General features: G+C 32.8%; 2 protein-coding genes across 3 annotated transcripts in view; both read right to left on the minus strand.

Moving 5' to 3' along the window:
- Nucleotides 1–17,901, minus strand: part of LOC129906414 (cGMP-dependent protein kinase, isozyme 2 forms cD4/T1/T3A/T3B) — a 122,611-nt gene that overhangs the window by 68,545 nt on the left and 36,165 nt on the right. For both annotated transcript variants that reach the window (XM_055982180.1, XM_055982181.1), the window contains exon 2: nucleotides 15,853–17,224. In XM_055982180.1, the coding sequence (XP_055838155.1) occupies nucleotides 15,853–17,162 (1,310 nt within the window). In that variant the 5' untranslated portion in view covers nucleotides 17,163–17,224. The remainder of the gene's footprint in view (nucleotides 1–15,852; nucleotides 17,225–17,901) is intronic.
- Nucleotides 3,952–5,851, minus strand: LOC129906415 (uncharacterized). The gene is made up of 3 exons (XM_055982185.1): nucleotides 5,631–5,851; nucleotides 4,435–5,576; nucleotides 3,952–4,383 (listed from the first exon to the last, which is right to left on the minus strand). Exons 1-3 carry the CDS (start codon nucleotides 5,674–5,676, stop codon nucleotides 4,126–4,128), a joined length of 1,446 nt encoding a protein of 481 aa, XP_055838160.1. The 5' UTR covers nucleotides 5,677–5,851; the 3' UTR covers nucleotides 3,952–4,125.

Consider the following 17,901-nt stretch of genomic DNA (forward strand, 5'->3'; position numbering starts at 1 on the left):
ATTATTGGATAAAACCAGTGTTTGTTGGTTAAGCAGAAAAAAATATTTCTGATGAACTTAAAGAAATAAATTATCTCTCGTTTATCAAATTGCGAATGTATTTGTCTTTTACTCGGTTTTAATTTCACTGAATAAATTCAATAATTTTATTTAGCGTTATAAATCAAGTGTGAATTTTGAAATAAAAGCTAAGATTAAAGATTAATATACATATTAAATTAGAATGAAAGTTTTTGTGTTCCTTCAATTTATCAAAATAGTTCTCTTCACAATTTTGCTATACAACTTAACCGTAATCGTTTCTGAATTCAATTAATTTTCAATCAATATTTAATTTAAATTTGTACGAAAAATTGTCATTTCGTGAACGAAACCATTGACTAACAAAGTAGATGGAACTTCAAACGATTTTTTCAAAGTAAATTCGAATTTCGGGACGACATCTGATCTAGCAAAGTAATAAATCTAACCAATTTTAAGTATAACATCAACCTTGATATAGGTTCAAATAGATTCATTCCGGGAACGCATTAACTGTACTAAAATACCATCTTCATACATTATGGGATGCATTCTTTATTCATTTCAAGAGAAAAGGGTAAGACATTGGCTTATTTTTAATATTTATATAAAACATATCTAAATCTGCACGAATTATTTATAACATTTTTAGTTTCAAAACCTCGTTAATGAACAAAAGTGATTTTAAAATTTCTTTTTAGCAAGTGGTGGGAGTGACAAAATGCAAAAATCCACGAATAAAAGTAACAATCTCATTAGTGATTTATGCTGTTATCGAGCGATAAGGTCAAGCAAGGTTTTTGTTGTTAGTTTTTCAAAAAATTCCAGGTGAGGCTTGACGCATTTTTTTTTATTTTTAATGTTTGAAACCTCCCCCAAATGTTAATTTGTAAAACCTTATTTGATTAGGTTAAAATTCATTGAATGGAAAACTTTGTGAATAAATCTAATTTATCTTTTGACCTTAAAACAAATTTTGTCATGCATGAATATCATACATGGGTGCAGTTACATTTCATTGTTTCATTTCGGAAATAAATCCAAACCTTAAATAAATAACAATTTCTCACCAATCACATTATTCTTGTAAAATTCCTCAACATTAAAGTCAATTGATTGCGAGGCTAATTTTTGCTAAAGGACCACTAATTTATTTACTCAACTTAATTTAACTGCATCCACTCAACAGTGCATTCCAATTAAAATTTAATTGCTCCTTTTTTTTTCATTTCCAGACAAATAAGTTTACAACTTGACAAAGTAAAATACATTCAAGCAAGGATTCAATTAATGATCTTATCTCATGCAAGCGTACCAAAGAGTAGATGAAGTCATCGCTGGATATAAAGATTTAAATGCAAAGTTTGCCATGCCCACAACGCACTTTTAGATCAGGAAACTCTCAAGAATTCGGTGTCTTTTTCGACTAGACTATATCTGGTCACAGTTAAAAAGACACACCTGGACATTTACCACAGCTCCATATCACTGTGACTGGTGACTCCATAAATCACAGCAGAAATTAAAACCGAATTTTGTTTAACTGCAATCGACAGATAATTTACGAGTTGTTTGTAGTTTTGCATTTTTTAATTTTTTTTTTTTATATTTTAATTTTATGTTCGACAAACTTGAACTGTGAGTTCAGAAGTCCCCCTCTCTTTCTACCTTTTTAACTTCAATTTATAGAATTATCGTTTTTTTTTTGGCTTTTACTGTCACAAAATATTTTTAGCTGTTTGCCTCATAATGATCAAATTTCTGTGTACGCTGTCTGCACTGCTGCGGGTCCATGGCCTACATATTTACCCACATTTACGCGCACAGGCTACACGCACAAAGTTTGATTATTAATTTTTTCTCTATTATAAAAATACACATTTTACCCCTGAAAGAATGAAAATTTTGGTTACTGCCCCCATAGGCACGTACCTAACCAACAATTTTAACTGGAAAAATAAGTAATTTGTCAATTTTTTTAAAAATATTGTCACCGCATGTTTTAGCGCGACATGAGAGCATTCAAAAACCTCACACTTATGAACACATTCATATTCATCAGCAAAACTGCCAAAAAATCAGACTTGTAGCGACACCTGTTGGTGGTCTTTCACTTAACAAGATATGATATTGGTTCATTGTAGGGTTGCCGCTGTGCGACATAAGTCGCATTTTGACCACTTTTTTGGCTCGTGCGATCATGATACGACCTTTTGAAAAACTGGCTATTTTGACCCTTTTAAGGAGCCACAGCCTAAACGGATAGACCGATTTACATCAAACTCTCCAGAGAATTTTTTGGAATTGAATTTATTTTTGTTCTAACAAAAGTAAAAAGGGTACCTGTCATGTACCTACCGATTTCGAATGTTCGTTAAAAAATTCATAATTTGAGTTTTAAAAACAAGTTCTATCTTGGTACTTACAGTAGAACCAGATTTTCTCCCAAGCTACTAACTCGATTTCAACGAAATCATCTATATACAGGGTGTCCCAAAAGTAATGGCTCAAACAAAATATGCTGATAGGCCAACTTAAGGGCTCTCAGAATTTGGTAACTTGTTCATCCCAAATCTTTACGGTTTTCGATTTAATGCAGTTTTTGTGATATTCGAAAAATGCCGACTTTGCATCAGTATTTTGCTTCCTCCGCTCATAATTGATTTTTGTTTTTAACAATTCTTCCACTAAAACATTGCCTAATAATAGGAAATAATTAATTAATCAAAATATTTTTTATTTCACACACCATTTTGCTGCAAATTAATTAACAGTTCCATGTTTTATAAAAACTCAATTTCTTACTTTTATTTCAGAGCAGCATCCCGAAAAAAATTTGCATGGTGTGATACTGGTTTATTATTTTAAAAACTTGCCGTGTTATTGCAGTTTTCAAAAATGTATACAAATTTCCAAAGTTAAAATTAGAACGAAAGATATTACCATTTAAATGTAACAAAACAGGGCTTTTCAGAGAAAAATAACAAAGAAAAATAAACCCATTTTCTCGACTGTTGTTTGTTTATTTCTTTTTGAATAAAAGTCTCGACTTTTGTTTGTTATTCTTCTCTGAAAACCCCTGTTTTGTTACATTTAAATTGTAATATCTTTCGTTCTAATTTAAACTTTGGAAATTTGTATACATTTTTGAAAACTGCAATAACACGGCAAGTTTTTAAAATAATAAACCAGTATCGCACCATGCAAATTTTTTTCGGGATGCTGCTCTGAAATAAAAGTAAGAAATTGAGTTTTTATAAAACATGGAACTGTTAATTAATTTGCAGCAAAATGGCGTGTGAAATAAAAAATATTTTGATTAATTAATTATTTCCTATTATTAGGCAATGTTTTAGTGGAAGAATTGTTAAAAACAAAAATCAATTATGAGCGGAGGAAGCAAAATACTGATGCAAAGTCGGCATTTTTCGAAATTTCACAAAAACTGCATTAAATCGAAAACCGTAAAGATTTGGGATGAACAAGTTACCAAATTCTGAGAGCCCTTAAGTTGGCCTATCAGCATATTTCGTTTGATCCATTACTTTTGGGACACCCTGTATACGCAAATATTATTATTAAATTTAAAAAATTATTTTTGGATTTAAAAAAATTTTGAAATTTTTGCTTTTTGAAATTTTGGTTTGAGATGTTGATTGAAATTGCTACAAAATGGCGTGCCAACTTTATTTTTTTTTTTTTCAATAAATTATTTAGGTATACAAAATTAGATTAAAAAAAACGCCTCTCACGATTTTGGAACATTTTTTTCTAAAAATGCGTCTAATAAAAGAAATTTAATTGCATACATTTTTTTGGAGCTCAATTTAATTTAAAGAGTTGTTTATTTCATTTGAAGAACGAATTTTATTTGTTTTAAATTTTTAAAATATTGAATACATTTACCAAATTTTGTTTATAAAAGTTTTTAAAATTTTAAGAATTTTAATTGTAAGAGCAAGTGTGCAAGTTTATTTTATGTTTTGAATTTTAAAATGATTGGCACTTTATTGGTGTAATGTTTATACCCCAAAAACTGGGGTTTACATTCCTAAACATTCAATCATTGAACGGCAGCTTTTATACTCGTCCTGGTTATTAGCATCACACAAGTATGGATGCATTTGGAATACAAGAAAAATCTACGGTTATTGGTTGCAAGCCCCAATCCTCTATACTGTTTTTGCATGGATTTTCTCCGTTGCAATATTCCCGTAATATTGTTGTGATGTCCTTTTCATTGCAATCATCAATTAAACAACTAAAAAGAAGGGACTTGTGTCTCACTGCTTTGTCCACCCGTATGTTATAATTCAAGGGGCAATTAAGTTCAAATTCGTTTGAACTCCAGCGAAATTTTTTCTGAAAAAAAAAAATTGTAACTTATACTTTTCTCTACTTTTTGACTTTTACCTCCAATTCTTTTCTTTCTTTGATAGGTGTTAATACATGCGAGCAATAATAATCTATTTCTACATCCAAACCTTTGGTTTCATTCGTAGAAAATACGCATGACCTCTTGTTGTCACAAAACCTTTTAAATGTATCGGTTCCGTCCTGTTTTGAACACTCTCCCGTAAGGCATGCTAGCCCAAGAGAAAAAGTATAGACTGGCCAAGGCATGATTTGTAAGGTTGCTCGTTTTACTATAATGTAGGTGTTTTTGGGACAACCAAATTCCATTTTATCGTTTACTTTTATGTATTTGTTTTGGAGCGGAATATTGCTCTTCGGTAATTGTCGCTCTACCGCTCTACAGAATCCAACAAAATAATCGAAAGGATCATCATCAGATGATGGCTCCGAGTCGGGTTCAACTGGCGGTAGTGGAATTTGGTCTTCGTATCGTTTCTTTCTATGTCTTTCAGATGGCTTTCGAATAACAAACTTTCCATTAACTTTTTCCCAATCCTGTGCATCGAAAGGAAAAGGGGTAGTTCTTCTGTTGACAATATCTAAATTATGCATTATTTGAAAAAATAAATCAAAATTTAAGGGATTATTGAGATAAAGTTGCATATCGCGATTCAGATTTTCCAGAGCAGTAAAGTGTGCTTCATCTCTGATTATTCTATTTGCGTACTGCTCGAATGCGTTACCCGGGTCTCCACCTCTTTGGTTCAGGGGATCGTCACGGCGACGATTTTGCGGCGCAGGCCCTAGAAATATATTACCGGGTAACCATGTTAGCGATGCAAACATTTCTTCCATTGGATCAATGAAGATAACAGCTTCAGCGTCAGTGGGAATCGGTTCTGGACGCTGGACAGATTGTCCTCTGTCAATTAATTGATCCGTTATTGTAGAAATGTATGCAGATAAATATTCCCCGATTCGGGACGCTTCCCTGCTTCGTTGCACAGCAAAGGAAAAAAAATTACGCAGAACCTGAAATGGTATTACGTGATGTCGGGTACCAGTTAATATAGTATTTCCATATTCAAATGTACTAGGGGGCACCAATAAAGTATGATTCGGGCGGTCCCATAAAAAAGGACAGGGGTCCTGTCGCCAATTGAAAATATAATTTATTTTGTTGGTATTTCCTATTGAAACTAAAAGAAATAATTACAAAATCTGCATTTAGCCCGAAATTCAAATTAATTTACCGGAATAAAATAAGAAAAAGAGTAACACAAAAATTTTTAGCACCATTTTTTACCGAGCTAATAAAACACACAACTTGCAGGATTAAAATTTCGAAAGCCTCTTTTTCTTTAAAAGAAAGAAAGGCAATAAAAATGTTGACTTTATTGATTGACCGGACACAAGAACGCTCTTGACTAAACAATTGCACAAAACAATATAACGTTATTCACTCAATGTTGGCCATATTTATATGAATATTTAATCAGTTTCTTCAAGGTAATTTCATCGGGAGTTTAAAATATATTTGAAAGACAAAATTCTGATTCCGATTATGCGAAATGAATGTGAAAAACCCATGTCTTGAAAATTAAATTATCAAAAGTCATAATGTCGAAAAAAAACCCAATTTACATTGATAAAGATTTTAGGCGAGTATATGAAATTTTTTTAGTGGACAGAGAAGTTCAAAGTAGCTTACTTAAGACGTAATCCGACATCGCGAAACTTATTATAAACAAATTTTTAAGTGAAAAATGTTTAAAAGCAGAAATTATTCGAGATGTTAGAAAAACTGTATTTAATCGAAACTAGTGATGATAACTATCGAACAAAAACTATCAAACTATCGATAGTTGTAAAATAGTCATTCATGCGATAGTTTTAAATCATTCATTCATTCATTCATTCATTTAGTTACTATTTTCATTCGAATAGTTTTTTCATTCGATCATTTTTTATTCGATAGTTTTCTCATTCGAAAAGTTTTTATTTATTCGATAGTTTTTTCATTCCAATAGTTTTTTTTATACGATAGTTTTCTTATATTCGAATAGTTTTCTTAAACGATAATTTTTTCATTCAAATACTTTTTTTATACAATCCTTTTTTTATTTAAGTAGTTTTTTTTATTCGATAGTTTTCTCATTCGAATAATCTTCTTAAACGATAGTTTTTTCATTCAAATAATTTTTTTTTATTTGATAGTTTAATCGATAGTTTTTATTAGATAGTTTTTTCGATAGTTTATTCGGTAGTTTTTATTCGAATGAATGAATGAACTATTCGATAGTTCGAATCATTCAGTTACTAGCTATCGATAGTTCAAATCATTCAATAGTTCCCATCACTAATCGAAGCCATCATAAGTATTTGGGATAATAATGAAGCTAAATTCTGGGAGCCCTTTAAATTGGCTTATCAGTTTATTTCTTTTGAATCAAAACATAAAATTAAATGCACGATTGGGTCGCACGAACTTGCTCTTGGAGTTAAAGCTGCTTAAATGTTTAAGACTCTTAAATAGAATAGAATAGAAATAGAAATTTACATTGAAAAAAAAAAAAATAAATAAATAATAAAAACATAAAATTCGTTTTTCAAAGCAATAATGTAACATTTGAAATCAAATTGCCCTCCAAAACAAGTATGCAGTTTTATTTGATATACATATTAAGATACATATTTAGAAAAAAAAATCAAAATTGTTTGAGCCGTTTATTAAAAAAAAAACTAATTTTTTATAAATAATTTTTTGGAAAAAAAGTTTTACAATACAATTTTTAAGCCATTTTGAGGTAATCACTAATCAACATATAAATTCAAAAAATAAATAAAAATTTGTTTTTTTTTTTCAAAAAAAAAAATTATTTTTTTTTAAATTTGTGACTTACATATATTAAAATTATATATGTAAATGCTTATGCATAAAAAATTTCGTTGAAATACAATTGGCAGTTTGGCAGAAAATCATTTTTGAAAAAATCTGTTCTGTGCCAGGTACTCTACTCAAACTTCAAATTTAAAAAAAATACTGAAAATTAAAATTTTCAAATTAAAGGAGAGTGGGCATTTTGGCCCATTGGTGTAACACATTGAGACATACATCAAATGAAAGGTCTGGATGAGTGTACTATTTTTTTGTATAAGCACAAGTCTGTATCTCGTGCAGGGAAAGTGCAGTGATGCATTTTATGTCTAAAAATGTATGTAAAAAAATTCAGAAAAGTATACATTTTGACTAGACGCTCGATTAACTTTGTTCCAAAAATTACATAACTGTATTGGGAGATCAATTGGGCTATTCCATCACCAGTTTTCACCCATGACGCAATGCATTTTTCGGTTTTTAAAACCCTTTTGTATGGGACGTGGCTCATTTGTGTAACTCATTGAAACATACTTCAAATGAAAGGTCTCGATTAGTTTGTTATTTTTTTATATGACCAAAAGTCTGTGTCTCGTGCAGGGAAAGTGCAGTGATGCATTTTATGTTTAAAAATGTATGTAATAAAACTCAGAACAGCATACATTTTGACTAGATAACTTTGTTTTGTTGGACTAATCCATCAACTGCTCTCATTTGCAAAAAAAAATGAATTTATCGGTTTTTATGGATTTATGAAATGCAATACCAAAAAATGTTTGAGTTAGTATATGATTTTCTGTACTTTGAAGTCGTGTGCGGAACTACCTTGTTGGTTCGAAAGTAATTTAAATATACGATGGTTGTGACTAATTTTTCAAAAATGCAATTTAAACTCCAAACCATACCTTTTTTTGTTCTAAAAACACAAACATGTAAAATAAGCTGAAATACATTTTTGAACATAAAATGCAACACTCCACCTTCCACGAGAAAGAGTTTTGTGTCCATTCAATGGAATAATGCGCTCATCAGTACCTTTTATTTGATGTAAGTCTCAATGTGTTACATTTATTTTTGCGCATAAAATGCACCACTGCACTTTCCCTGCACGAGATAGAGTCTTTTCGTTCCATACAAATAAATAACACGCTCATTGAGATCTTTCATCTAATGTGTGTCTCAATGTGTTACACTAATGAGCCACGTCCCATACAAAAGTGTTAAAAAAATCGAAAAATGCATTAAGTCATGGGTGAAAACTGGTGATGGATTAGCCCAATTGAACTTCCAACACAGTTATGTTATGTTTTTGAATCAATTTAATCGAGCATCAAGTCAAAATGTATACTTTTCTGAATTTTATTACATACATTTTTGAGCATAAAATGCATCACTGCACTTTCCCTGCACGAGATACAGACTTTTGCCCATATAAACAAATAATACACTCATCGAGACCTTTCATTTGACGTATGTCACAATGTGTTACACCGATGGGCCACGTCCCATACAAAAGTGCCCAGACTCCTTTCCTATGAGATATTATTTTTTTTAGAACTCGTAGGCTTGCCATATAAGCAGGGACGCGTATTCAAAATTACGCAAACATAAAGGCTTGGCATTCCTATGCCTTGACAGGATATCGCTAGGCATGTGCATTTTATTTCCTTAGACACTACCTTTCAGAAAATATAACTCTCAACTGGTATATAATAACGATGAGGGTAAGACGTCCTATGGCGGGATATCCTACTATTTATCGCAAGTAAAAAAAAACTATTAAATAGGTATTTTTTTCATTTTTTATATAATTTCCTCCCGCCTATGGGGGGGGGGGGGAAGACGGGAGATAGATTACACCCCTCCCACGTTACACAAATCTGACTATTTAAATAGTCACAAATAACAATTTTTAACTATTTAAAATAGCTATCCCGATTTTAACTATGAAAATAGTTACATATATATGACTATTTTTTTTCTCTGAGTGTAGTGATTTCGGCAGCTCTGGTTCTTACTATAATGAATTGAAAGCGAAGCCCATACAAATTAACAAAGGTCATAATGTCAAAAAAAAACCCAATATTTACCCCAATACTGATAAATATTTAAGAGAGATGATTATTTTTTTCTAATTTTTTATTATAATTTTCTTCTAATTTTATTTATGCATGATATTTGTTGCGGAGTAATGTACCTATTCAAAATCGTAAAAAGAGATGTTTCAGAGTAGAAGAAATGTGCTATAAGTAAACACTTGCATGATAGCGGTCATCTCATATTTGATATTGCATTTTGGAGTTTAATTTATAAACTAATCTTCTCTCTGTGTACATTTTTACAAGTTTGCAATGTGGGTCCATGGCCTACATTTTTACCCACATTTACGCGTACACGCAACAAAGTTTGATTATTAATTTTTTCTCTTTTTCAAAAATTCACATTTTACCCCTGGAAGAATGCAAATTTTAGTTGTTGCCCTCATAGACACGTACCTATCCAACAACATGAACTGAAAAAATAAATAATTTGTCAATTTTATTCAAATATTGTCACCGCATGTTTTAGCCCGACACGAGCATTCAAAAGCCTCACACTTATGGACTCATTTATATGCATCACCAAAACTGCCAAAAAAAAAATCAGACTTGTAGCGACCCCTGTTGGTGGTCTTTCATTAAACAAGATAAGATTGCGTTGTGTTAAAGGAGTAGTCGAAAAGGTGTTTCTCGACAAGCTGAGTCGAACACTGCTCAAACTGCTGTTGGCATGCGATGTCTGATTAATGTAACAAGTTTCTTTTTTGGAAAATCGCGAGAATAGAACAAGTTACATTCAGCAAATTGCCTTATCCAAAGACTGGATGAGACCCATGTTTATATAAATTTTGTTGTTCTTGTTATTAGCCACACCACAGAGGCCAATTAATAAAAATAAGGGGGGGTTACGTGTGTCTTGGAGGCTGGCTCCAATCCAAATCTTGTTTGACAAGCAAAAAAATTAATTATTCTTGATAAATTTTGTTCGCCTCTTGGCGAATTTTGCATCAAATTTAAAAGCAAAAACAAAGTCAAAAGAAAATAATTTTATAAACACATTTTTGCCTCGCGCACTGTGGGGTACTTATTTCGCCAAGTTTATCTAAAGTTTGCATGTTTTGACACCACACCTCTATACTAAGATGATTTAAGATCCGTAAAATTTCCATTAGGGTGACCATTTACACATTACAAAAAAAAACTTTCTATTGCAGCCTTTCAAGACAGGGTTTTAATTCTTTGTTGAAGCTTAAAGTGCTTCCAATCCTTAAGAATCCTTCAAATCATAATTGAAGGATATTCAATAACCTAAAAAATCATTACTGTTTCTCATAAGCATTTTGACATAATCTCAATTTTAATCAAACACACAAGTGTGGTCACCTCATTCAGACTGAAACAATACAAGACTCAAAAAAAAAAAAAAAATAATTTGTTTAAAAATTCAGAAATAATAACAATTCACATTTTTCATTGCAGCAACGCGCAATTGCTTGCATAGTTTAGTCAAGAGAGAGAAAAAAATAAAGAATTTAAAAATATGTACATTGCGCCAATCAAAATACAAACAATCTGCCGGAATAAATAAATGCACTTTTCTCTCGAGCTCTGGAAAAAAAATAAAAAAAAATAATAATAATAAATGATCGGCTATTTATTAAAAAGCATCGTGCTCTACGGCGAATATGGCGTATATGAATAATAATAAAATTATTTGCATCTGCCCACACACAAACACACACTCTACAGTGCACGACAGGTATAACGATTGAAAGCTAATAAAACTGTCAGTGCAGTAGTAGACTTGTAGTGTGGATGGGTGCACTGGTTGTTAACACTATGATGACGTTATTGGGTTTATAAAGAGACAAAAAATACAATACGGAAAAGCTAAAGTTTGCTTCAATTTTACTGTATGATACCCTATGAATCAAAGAATATTTTGTAAAAGAGTACCTACCACTATTTTTTTTTTTTTTTTGCTTTTTGATCGAATATCTAATGTTTTTCTTGAAGACAGCATTAGTTTTTCGGGTTTTTAAAATTCTGAAAATAATGGGCAATAAATGCAGAAACTTTCAATGAAAATTCAATTATTTAAAAATTTAAAAATATTGAAAATGTCGATTAAAAAAAAAATATAACATTTTTTGTCAGTGGAATATTTTTTTTTTTGATCAATATTGATCAAGTGCATAGAATCATATCGTCGGCGGAAAGCAAAATCATTCTAAATCCACTTTTTACCGAAAATGAGATAATGATGCACAGTAAAAACAGGTAGGTAGCTTTCTGAAAATGAGACACGAGTATTCTTAATTGTTTTAAGTCCCATCATATTTTGTTCTAAGTCCACTTTTTATTTAAGGAAAGTGCGTACTTGTATAGGAATTGTTCTATGTTCAATTTTGAGTTTTTAGTTTTTAAAAATATTAAAAAATAGTATGTCTTTACTAATGAATTGAGTTTATATGGTTTTTTTCAAAAGGACAAAGAACAAACTTTACAAAAAACATAACTCGAATTACCGACGAGCAAAAAAAATTCGCTTTCAATCAATTTGAAACTTAAAAATCGTCCCCTGTAAAATTTCCTTTTTGTCACTTGTTTTTGTTTTCCGCCCACGATATATAAATGTCAATAAGAAAGTTCTTTACGAAAATTATATAGGTGTTTTTTTTTGGATGGAGATTTTGAAAATATATGAGACAAAGACTAAATTTAAATTAAGGAAAGTTCTGCCTGGTGGATTCAGTCAGGGGCGTACGTTGAGTTGCCGGGGTCCCGGGGCAAGATTAAATTTTTGGGCTCCTTTGATATTGGGGGCCCCTTTGATATAGAAAATAAGAACAAATAATAAAGTACGTATAGGCATACGCCCTGCATTTTTTTGGGAGCCCCTGATGTATGATTTGTTGTTTTCTAAGATTATTCAAGTAATATTTTTTTTTTCAAACAAAACAATTTTTTTTGGGACCCCTGAGGTAGTATTTTTTTTTTAGATGAAATATTACATATCCCCGGTCTCATAAGGAAACCTCGTAACTCAACTTTTTTTCGAAAATGACTTTTTAATGCCATTTTTTAGAAAATATGTCAGTGGAGTAAATCAGAAAATTTGAAGTCGTTCCGAAAACTCTAAATATACTTAAAATCCAAATTTTGCACAGCACGTTACTCCTCAACTACTCTGTAGTCTATCTACTTTTTCGTCTTCCCTGTAAAATTTTGATTTTGGGAGTTACGAGGTTTCCTTATGAGGCCGACGATATGTGGCTGGCTACCAATTCAGTATGCATTGCAATGAAGAATATAATTTGTCTCTCTTGTGTCCGAAGTGGTTAATGTCAAATATGTTACATTTTTGCCTCGTTACTTTTATAATAACTTGACTTCCCTGCATTGTCTCCAGTCGGGGCCCTGGCGTGTCGGGGGCCCGAGGCACCGCCCTACTTGACCCAATGGAGTGTACGCCCCTGGATTCAATACAATTCTTAAGGAATATACAAAATGTTCCGCATTTTACATTATAAAGAGTACTTGCACTTTAAAATATAGTGCCTGCGGTACCAAAAGGTAGTGTTCTCTGCTTCGTTTACAGACGACACTGTTAAATTGATAAAAACGCTAGATAACGTGAGTTCATTGACAAAACATGGAAGATAGAGTTTAACGAACTAAAATAAGCCCTAATGGACACTTGATGTAAGAAAATTAATACATTGCTAACTTAAATTTCATAATGTTTTCATTAAAAGAAACCTAACGTAGAAAAATTTACTTAAAAATTTAATTGAATTATAAAATTTAATATAAAATCTTCAACCTTAAGAAAAAAATTTAAAACTATTAAATTTTAATTATAATTACTAGCCGACCCAGCCCTCGAAATTCGAGTGCCAATTTCTTTATTTTTTTGTTATTTGCAACAATTTTGAACACAATAATACCAAAATAGTTTCTTTATTTTTTATAGTATTTGTTGTTGATTTCTTACGATTAACTACACTTTTTACACAGGAATATATAATATACCTACTTTTTGATATATTTTAAGCCTGATTTAGATATTGTTGAACTACGTTTTAACTACGCTCAACTACGTAAAAAAAAGTATCGAAAAAGAAAATGCAAAGTGTAATCTCCTTAAGGGCATTGTGTTTGCACCTTGCATTTCAATTCAATTCAACCTGTTTCATGTTCCATTCGTTCAAATTCCATCCGTCAATCATTCAACCTCCACCAACTTCACTCAAATTTGTCATTCACACCATTTTTTTTTTCATTTAGCTTGTAGGAACATGAAAACAGACCGAGTTCTTTTTGCGTATCATGTCAGGTTTTTGAGATATCCTCAAAAAATGTCAGATAAGAACTTTTTTTTGAGTTTAGACATTTTTTGAGGATATTTCAAAAACCTGACGTGATACGCCAAAATAGACTTCGTATTCGGTTTCAGCAACCCAAAAACTATATGAAAAATTTAGTCGCAACCCCAGGTAAAAACTTTTGTTTTTTTGGTTTTGACATTTTTTTGAGGATATCCCAGAAACCTGACGTGATAGGGCGAAATTGACTTCGAATCTGGATTCAGTGATCCAAAAACTATATGATTAACATATTCGCACATCCAGATCAGAGAAACAAATTTTTTTGTTTTCGTGACATTTTATGAGGTTATCTCGAAAACCTGACGTGATGGAGCAAAACGTAATTCGGATTCGGTTTCAGCGACCCAAAAACTATGTGAATTTAGTCGCAATCCCAGGTCAGAACTTTTATATTTTTTTTGTGTGGCTGCCCTACTAACAATTTTGCTTCTATAATGCTTTAAAGAAGCAACAATTGCATCTGTAAAGCTTTATAGAACCAAAATTGTTTGTCGGGTGTGTAATCATTCTGTGAGGCGCGTACTATTACACGATGCCTCTTGAGTCAAGGACTCAAATTTGACATTTATCTTTTGAATTAAAATTTGTTGTTGTTGTATTGCACCAAGAAGCAAAAAGAAATGTGAGGGAATGTTGAAAAAAGAAACGTCAAAAAAGAGTCTCGGACTCACGACCCACGACTCTCCGGTCGGATAATTTTTTCTTTCATCTTTTTTCTCTTTTGCACTCATTATGTTTAAAAAGAGTCGCGCCTCTTGAGGCTTCATGTAATTGCTGACAAATTCTTATGTTCTTTCAAGAGAGAAAAGGACGAAAATAGATTTCATTGGTATCAAAAGTGTTTACAAAAGTAATAGACTTGATTTTAATAGAATTCGATTTTAACAAAAAAATTCATGGTAATAAAACAAACATCTTACTTTCTAAACTTAGATAACTAAAACAATGAAAGTTAACCATAGTTTACGTGCGATCTTAAAACAACGCACCAATGTGAACCCACCTTAATGTTTTTTGATTTTCGCTGAATGCTTTCATTCATTCATTCAGTCATGAATGACATTTCATTCCAGTCGATTGGAAATTTTCCAATAGAATTCCAGTTGTTTTTGTTTTTGTTTTGTTTTTGTTTTTTTTTTTTTATTTTGTATCGAATTTTAATTTGTTTAATTTCCTTATTTCGGTTAATAAAAAGTAAAAAAAAATGTGATTCTGCACATCTACGCGTCATTCTCTTTCGTTCCGTGTATAATTTATGCCCCTTCGGTTTTTGGGGGCCCGGTAATTTGTACCACAAAAACTATGCTCGCCGTTTAATTATATGATTCTGTTTAAACGTTTAAAAAAATTTTTAAATTTATGTATACATAATTTTAATATGTTTAACTAGATTAAAAGTTTTTTATAAGATTTTGTAATTTTTTGTATAAAAACATTAAACTTGTGTTAATGTATTTCTGGCAAACAATGACATTTGCTATGTTTCATATCATTGAAATGACGACTTAATATGACAAAAATTAAAACCATTTTTAAGGAATGAAAACATTCCCCAAAACTCTACAAAATAAATAAATAATAATTAGAAGTGATTTTTTTCAGCTCCTAAACTCTGTGCAAAAAGTGATTTATTTAATCTTCGTTATCCTAAACTCATTAATTTTATAGTAAAAATGAACGTTTCCAATTTCAGAAATAAAAAATAAAAAAATTCATCAAAAAAAAAAAAAAAGCAAATTTTTCAATAATATTCTTTTTTAATTTTCCCACTCCGATTCAATAGTTCCACGAAGTAGAGTCCCATTCCAAACAATTTGTTTGTTGTTAAAAAAAATAAAACTCTTACAGTTTAAATAAATTGTCTAAATCGAAATATAGCACTGGCATTATTTTATCAACTGCATTGACAATTTTTTCGAAGTTAAAAAGTTAGAAAAATGAATTGTGATTTTTTTAAATCCTTTTATTTTTGTCATTTCTGCTTTATTGCCTATTAAAAAAAATAAAAAAAATCTTGTACAAAATTACAAAAAACATTGAATGCGCTATAAATCACCCAAAAAAACTTTATATACCCTATACAAAAATCTTCATTCACAATAAGTGCTTGTTTGTTGTTTCTTTTTGTATATTATTTTTTTTTTAACAAAACAAAAAAAAAACTTACCTTTCGTCCTTGTCGTGTTTCTGGAAAGTGACATGCAGCAGCGATTCACTCTGTGGTTCGGCAGAAATACCTTGGGCTCGCTGTCTCTGCACAGCCTGACCCGTCTTCCGTCCAGCCAATCCACACGGCGTTGTTGTCCCTCCCGACACACTGCGACTAAACGGAAACACACTTTGGAATTTATCGAGGTGAGATTTCAGTTCGGCTATCTCAGTATCCTTGTACTGGAGGGCCATTTGCATTTCCTGGATCTTCATTTCCTTGGCTTGTATGATCTGCACGAAGCGCTGCTCCTGCGGTGTAGATGGCACAAATGGAGAACTCATGATGTTGATAGGAGTGGCCGGGGCGGCTACAGTCGGCTCGCAATTGTTTGTCTGTATGAGGAGTCCTTGCATCTGGTCGGTTAGCCGCTTCGTCGCACTGTAATCACCCAAAGGACTGTATGTTGTCTGATGGTGAATTGGAGACGGTGGAGCCGCAATAAAAAGTCCCTGCGTTTGGGCTTGAAGCTGCTGCAGTTGCTGATAGCGCTGCTGTAGCTGCAGCTCTTGCTGGTGCAGGTAGTTGAGGGTTTGTAAATTCGGATCTGTGTTAATCTGCTGGGCAGCGGTGGGCACGGTCCCATAAATGAGCGTGTGCGTAAGTACGTCTGAGGCCTGGACCACCGGATCGTTGTTGTTCACTATACCCAGCTCGGGCTGGAACTGAAAATTTGCGTTCGGTTCCTGTTGCATCTTGCCTTCGCTCGTATCTGGATTTTGTCCACCTGTCGGACTTATTTTTCGCACCTCGGTGCTTGAGGGACTATTTTTGTCCGCCTTGTTGCTATTTGGGTTGCAATTAGCGACGGAGGATGTCAGCACCGACGACGACGTTGCACCAACAACGTTTGTTGATATTGCAGCTTCTAGTGACGCGCTGCTGGGGGGTTGTTTCTGATCGACGACGACGACGAATTCCTTCCTGATTGCAGGTGAGCCGTTAACCGGGGCGGCTATTTTATTGTCACTTTGATCTGGCGGATCCAATGCGTTTATGGAAGTACCATGGAAGTGTTTGGCGTTGCTGTTGCCGTTTGTGTCTACGTTGTTGGCAGTCTTGTTGCTATGGCTGTTGCTGTTACTGGTGGTGGTGGTGATGGGGATTTTGGGGCTATTTTTACCCTGACTGATAGCTGGTTTGGCTATGATAAGTGCCGTTGGTGCGGGGGTGGTGGTGATCACTCCGTGGATATTCGGTATGTGGTCTGTTTCTGATGTGGCTGGCCTCTTTGTTGCGAAGCACAGCCGATCAAAACAAATCCGCATGCAAGCGATTTTGTTGAATCACCGCGGTCCCGAACAAAAACAAAAATGCCCTTAATGTGTCCCTGTAAATAAATTACAAACAAATGAAAAAGATGAGAAAACTAAGAATAATTAGTTGCATAAGATAAATCGTCAAAACAAGGTTGAAGGTTATAAATTTTATAAGCTTTTCCCCAAACAAACAAAGTCACAAGCAGTAATTTGCATTTCCAACAATAATTACATCAGCCACTTGTATGGGGCTTATCAGTGACAGCTGCTTGGAGCTCACCGATCCGAATCGAAATCCGAACCAAACGACGACGGAGTGAATTTTTCGTACGTGCCACAATAAAGTCGCAAATTCTGGAGCCATGCAAAATGATAGCCCAACAACATTCGTTGCTCGAAGACACATAACGAACGCCGTTCGTCGGTCGTTTTTGTTCGGTATGGATTGATAAGGTTGCCTTTTTCGTGTCGGAATTGATGTTGACACACATTGCGGGGCACAATGATGTTGTTGTTTTGTGTTTTATTGACATACCCGAGTACCCGTCCCATAGCCAATATATGCACGATCGGTTTGGATGGAAAATATAACCTCAATAGCGTGTATTCCATTAAATGGATATTTGATGTCTTTATCGGCTAATTGAATGAGTTTTTATGTAGATTTGGAGTAATTTGTATGTTTGGAGCCGAGTCCTAATTTGGATATGCAAAATTATTATAGACGCAGGTGTGTCTCGGGTTGAAG

This window comes from Episyrphus balteatus, chromosome 1, assembly GCF_945859705.1.
Source record: "Episyrphus balteatus chromosome 1, idEpiBalt1.1, whole genome shotgun sequence".
NCBI classification, from domain to species: Eukaryota; Metazoa; Arthropoda; class Insecta; order Diptera; family Syrphidae; genus Episyrphus; species Episyrphus balteatus.

Bases quoted from the DNA above. Each gene is read 5' to 3' on its own strand.
- LOC129906415 (XM_055982185.1), bottom strand. From the start codon at position 5,676: ATGGTGCTAAAAATTTTTGTGTTACTCTTTTTCTTATTTTATTCCG. The intron at 5,577-5,630 runs GTAAATTAATTT...TATTTCTTTTAG, and splicing joins CTTTTTCTTATTTTATTCCG to TTTCAATAGGAAATACCAAC. The intron at 4,384-4,434 runs GTAAAAGTCAAA...TTTTTTTTTCAG, and splicing joins AAGAAAGAAAAGAATTGGAG to AAAAAATTTCGCTGGAGTTC.